The 6,000-nt window shown below is 38.1% G+C and overlaps 1 protein-coding gene across 1 annotated transcript in view; it reads right to left on the bottom strand.

The window, feature by feature from the left end:
• Positions 1 to 551: 551 nt before the first annotated feature.
• The window catches only part of etfdh (electron transfer flavoprotein dehydrogenase), a 46,163-nt gene continuing 40,714 nt past the window's right edge, over positions 552 to 6,000 (bottom strand). Inside the window, exon 13 of the mRNA XM_052009324.1 lies at positions 552 to 1,644. Within this exon, the coding sequence (XP_051865284.1) occupies positions 1,481 to 1,644 (164 nt within the window). The 3' untranslated portion in view covers positions 552 to 1,480. The remainder of the gene's footprint in view (positions 1,645 to 6,000) is intronic.

Genomic DNA, 6,000 nt, shown 5'->3' with positions numbered 1-6,000 from the left:
TTGTTTGTTGCTTTGGGGCTTCAATCACTGGTAGGATTATTTCACAGGCCTCCGGAACTTGCAGAAATTGTTGAGCACACGAATGTTACGCTGATAGGGTTAGTGATGGAGGCATGTCAGAAGACTTGTGAAGCATAAACGCCAGCAGAGGCTGATTGGGGATGGCACAAGAGTTTGTAGATGCTGGAATCTGGAGTAAAAGACAAACTGCTGGAGGAACTCAGGTCAGGCAGCTTCTGTGGGGGGAAATGGACCAGATGAAGGGTCTCAACCCAAGACATTGACTGTCCATTTCCCCCCACAGATGCTGCCTGACCCACTGAGTTCCTGGTTAGGCTGAACTGGCTGTTCCTATGATGTAAATTTCATTAAAATAAAATTCCCAATCTGAGTAAAAACAGCCAGAACATGACATTTCCCAAGTCTCTATCAATGGACTCCTTCCAACTGATCATGGTGCAGAGAAACGGAGATCTCAGCGAGGGAAAGAATTTATAACTCTTTAAACAGAAAGGCCTTAAAAGAAAATTGATCATCCAAAAAAATCTTGCACAAATTATTTTATTATAGAAACTTAATATTTACAAGTTTATATTTACATTCCAATAAAACTTCATATATTTAACAAATTATTTGAATTGTGTGGTCAGCACAAAATACTGCTATTATAATCATTACACAGGAGTACTTACCAAATTTGCTACTTAAAATATGTCTAACTATCCTCAACTTCTACCAATAAGATTTCTGCATTGGATTAAATACTTCACACTTTAAATCAAAATACTTTTGCTAAACAAAATCATTGCTTGCAATATATTAACATAATCTGCTTATCAAAGGTATTGATAATTTTGTAATCTGGTACATATTTGAAATTAGCACTTTGGATAAAGGCACAATGAAACTGTTTTCAAGACAATTTTTATTCTGTTTTTCCTTGATTAGTCTGTACTTAGTGTTGGAAGTAGTTTTATGGTAGCACTTCATTTGTAAGAATTATTTCTCAAGTAATAAGCAGCAGTCCATGGCACTAATTGACAACAATTATACAAAACAATTTCAGCCAACACACTGTTAAAATTAAGTTCAATTTGCAACATTTAGTTAAAAAATTAACTCAATGTACAATTAAGGTGGTGGATTAACTTAAAGGTTTAAAATGTAACTGTCATTAGATGATTCTGGCAAAGACACAACTGAGCTAGCAAGATTAAAGAATAAACACTGGGCACAATTTAAGTATCTGTTTGACTGATATTTCTCCTGAGCTAACAATTGATCCCAATGTATATAGTAGTGAAAAAATGCAGTGTCCAGTGAAACCAGAATGAGGCATATAATATTAATTAGAAAAATGTAATTCCTCAAATTTACATTTGAAAAATTAATATGAAAATTGAGTTCTGACCTAATAATTCTATTGATATACAATATGCCACAATGTAATACTGTAGCTACTGTTGGATCAGTTGATTGTTTACATTCCATTATAAGCTGGGCCACCACCTCCTTCAGGTACCACCCAGTTGATATTCTGGCTGGGATCCTTAATATCACAAGTCTTGCAGTGAACACAATTCTGAGCATTAATCTGCAACCTCTTTCCGTTACCACTTTCCAAAGGAACATACTCATAAACACCTATGAGTTGGGAAAGAAATGATTCATATAGTAAAATATTCACAGGTATGAACATGTGGAAGATAAGCAGTAAAACCTGCAAGACACTAAAATGCAGAGAAATCTCCAAGACTGACTAAATCAATCAGTAGATGCAATTGGGAAAATAAAAAAATTATGAAGTTCACCAATACAATTCCCACATGCACTCCCTTCTCTTACTACGGATGGGTACACACAATTTTCATGAATAGCATAGAGAGAAATTATTTTGATTAATGGTCATTCGGTAGACATGGTTTCAAAGCAGCTGAAGGAGAAACTAATGGGCCATCTCTTTGGATGGCAACATAGGTTTTTCCTATTGGGGAAATAAATATTCACTTGACCACCTTCCCATTAGATACCCAATTCAATAGAACCTCTATAGAGTCAGTGTTCCAGCACAGTCTCTTCGCTCCTGTGTCAGCGGTCTCCAGACCCTGAAATCAGAAGAGGGAGCGCCATCTCTATATCTGGTTGAAGGGGTGGGGAGCATGGACATGTTGGAGAACATGTCAGCAGGAAAACTAGAATGTTTGAACACAGATGACTGATAATTTTCAGTTTAAAATGGAAATTAGAGTCATAGAGCATGGAAACAGGCCATCAGGCCCAACAAGTCCATGCCAACCAGTGGGTACCACCTCTGTATTCATCCCATCTTCCAGCGCTTGGCCTATGGCCTTCTATGCCTAGGTAATTCAAATCCTCATTTAGACACTTCTTAAATGCTGTCAGTGACTCTGTTTCCACCACTCTCTCAGGCAGTATATGCCAGCTACTTACTACTCTCTGGGTGAAAAAGTTCCCCCACAGATCCCCGTTCTTAGCCATGTTCAAACATTCAGTGAGTTAATTTGAATGTTGTTTCATTTATTTCAGCTCAAGGAACATCAAATGGTTATTTGACTGCAGCTGCCACTTCAGAACAAGAGACCACAGATGCTGGAATCTGGAGCAACAAACAATCTGCGGGAGGGACTCAGGGGGTCCTGCAGTGATGCTGCTCGACCCACTGAGTTCCTCCAGCAGATTGTTCCAAAGTGAGCAACAAACAATCTGTGCAGATTAAATCTCTGGAATGAATAAGAATCCACAGCCGTCTAACACATTGGAACAATTCATTACCTTTTACTGAAGTACATATAGGGGGATGATACTGTGAGGCTATAATTACTGAACCAAATATCATGGCACTATGAAAATTTGAATTCAGTTTTTAAAAGCTGAAAACACAAAGCAAATTTCAGTGAAAGTGACTGTGAAGCTGTCTCTCTAATGTTTATTTGGGAAGGAAACCTGTCGTGCTGTCTGAGTCAATACGTGATTCAATATAGTGCTAAGGAAATTATTTACTGATTTCAAAATGTGTGCTGCAAATGGATCTTAATTTGCCTGTGCCTGAACAATCGCTGAAAGAGATCTTTCCACGTCCACTACCAGACTGGGACCTTCTGTAAGCAATATGTACTGCAGAATATTAAGTGTCCATAAATAACAATATTATGGTTTGGATTACATTTTTCTTTTGTCAGTGGAAAAACCTCTATTCATATCAAACCTTTCCCAACATCAGGATATTCAAAAGAGCTTTAGAGCTAATGAAATATTTTTGGGGTGTAGTCAATGCAGGATACCAATGTGGTTGATTCATAACAGTCCATCTTACTATACAATGTCCAAATCAGAATTTCATTTTACACTTCAGAGTGCCTTATGTTTTACCACAACAAATAACTGACCAAGTTCATGTCCTTATAAAACTTTGTTAAACGAGTTTCTTTTCAGCCTTCAAAGACTAATCATGTTTCTAAGAATTTTCAAAATGTAATGACAAAGACACAACCCTGCTTTAAGTATCTAGTGTTGGAGTATTCCTTACGGGATTCATCACTAGCATTTGCAAAGACTGATCATGAGGACTGAGAAAGTCAGTTCAGAGAAGGAAATATTAATGTCAATCAGGGTAATGTGAAATCTGCTCCATTATTCCAGAGTAATTACCTTTCTTGTCATCATTATAAATTATGGGATAAAGGTATAACTCAAGGTTTAGAAGGTGGTACAGTAGTTCGTGCTGCTGCTTCACAGCTCTAAGGCCTACATCCTGGCCTCAGATGCTGCTTGTACGGAGTTTGCACATTTTTTCCATGATTGCATGGGTTTCCTCCAAGTTCTCCAGTTTCCTGCCATATCTCAAACATGTCCTGGTAGGTTATTTGACAACTAAAAATTACCTGCAAGTGTCAGTTGATGGCAAACAGAATCAAAGGCGAGTTGACTGGCATGTGTGAAAGAAAATATGTTGTAGAGGACACAAAGAAATAAAGAGGAGGAATGAGACTAATGCTCCCATTTATAAGATAAAACTAGTTTTGGAGCTTGGTAATACATTTGACAATTGAAGACACTCATGGGAATAATTATAGGCTCTGTAACTGTAGTTGTATTTTTTTACAAAAGTGTATGTAAGCAGAGGGATATAGTAAACGTAATAGACGTTAATCTTCATGAACATTGGGAAAATCATATTTGCAATAATAATGTGGGAGATGTGATCATCAAATACATTCAAGATACATTTTCCAACAAGGAAACGGACTGTTTCAAACCAAGAATTGTGCAATGAGACAGGATTAATTAATACATATGTACTATGGAAAGAATGAAGATTCATTTAACAACCTTGTGGTAAAGGTGCCTCCACGAAAGAGTGAACATGATGGATTTTGTATTGGATTGGATGTGATTGATTAAGTCTGAAATCATGGTCTTTACATCAAACAAACCCATTTACATGGCGAGTTGGCCATGGTAGATTGGAACACTAGATTAAAAGTTAGGTTAGCTGGTTCAACCATAGCCAACAAGAATTTAAAGTTAGTACTCAATTAAAGACTTATAAAGAAGCTGAACAAGTTTGTGGATAGAGGATTTTGGAATTCATCAGGAAATTAATAGAGCAAAAAGAATGCAGCATGTGGGAATTCTGAGACTACATCTGGCCAACATAATTGGAGCTTGAGTACCTAGTGGAGGCAGTAAGGTGCATCTGAGGCTTAAAGTTATGCGGACAGCATGATTTTAAGAGGTGGTAACTCAGCAACTTAAGGAAAGGCATTCAGGGAAGGATTGTATCACCACCAAGCAGGGAGAGGAAGGTAGGTAGGTAGTCAGAGTGCATCTCACTCTGAAGTTGTTTCTCCATGTTGAAAAATGGTGAGGGTGAATATATATCTGAACAATCCAGCCAGAATCAAGATCATGACACTATGGATGGCTCAACTGCACAAGGGTGGGGGCAGGGGTAGTGGGGAAGAGAACAAGAGCCCAAGGGCAATAGTGGTCCAAGATTATGTAGTGAGGGGAACAGACAGGTGCTTCTGTGGCTATAGATATAAATCCAGTTTGGTGCGTTGCCTCCCTGGTGCCAGTGTCGAGTTTGTCACAGAATGATTGCAGGCCATTTTTACGTTTGGGTGGGAAGGGGGTGTGTGTGGACTAAAACAGCCAGAGTTTGTAGCCTATATTGGTACCAACAACAGAAATAAAAAGAGGAAATAGATTTTGCAACATGAATTTAATTAGTTAGGTAGCAGATTAAAGAGAAAGACCTTTAAAGTTGTAATCCCTGGATTCCTTCCAGTGCCATATGTGAGTGAATACAGAAACAGGAAAATTGGTCAGTTAAATAATAGCTAAAGGGATGTTGTTGGAGGGAGGGCTTCAGATTACACTGGAACTGGAACCAGTTCAATATCTCTGGGGGAGGTTGCATGTGCAGGTGTGTGCGAGTAATAAAGAGGGAAAACTTAGTCTGTCCAGTAGGGACTGCAATTGCATTTATTTTAATGAAGGTGTCTGACTTGAAAGCCAGATGAACTGAGAGCGTTGATCAGTATATAAGAATATATTTTTGTTATCACAGAGACATGGTTGAAAGAAGAGCCGGACCAGCAACTCAATATACCAGAGTATAGAAACTTGTGGTGTGATGGGGGAGGGGAGAAGACGTAAAAGGAAGTGACATTTAAATGTTTCAGGAGTCCATTACTGCAACAAGGATCTCCAACAAGGCATTCATAAGGAGCTATATTCCTAGGGCTTGGAAACAAAAAGAGGGTGATTACTGTGGTATAGTACATGCCTCCCAACAGTCAGAAGATACAGGAGCAAAAATGTAGGCAAATCACATGGAAGTGTAAGAGCAATAAAGTTATAGTAGCAGGGGATTTCAACTTGCCCATAATTAACTTGAATCACCTCAATATGAAAACTTAAGGAGGGGTGGAATTTTTTTTTTAAAAAGAGTAATTAGGAAAGCTTTTTGAGCAG

The sequence above is a fragment of the Pristis pectinata genome, chromosome 2, assembly GCF_009764475.1.
Source record: "Pristis pectinata isolate sPriPec2 chromosome 2, sPriPec2.1.pri, whole genome shotgun sequence".
NCBI lineage: Eukaryota > Metazoa > Chordata > Chondrichthyes > Rhinopristiformes > Pristidae > Pristis > Pristis pectinata.
Note: the sequence above shows the minus strand (reverse complement) of the source record. Positions and strands in the feature narration are given on the sequence as shown.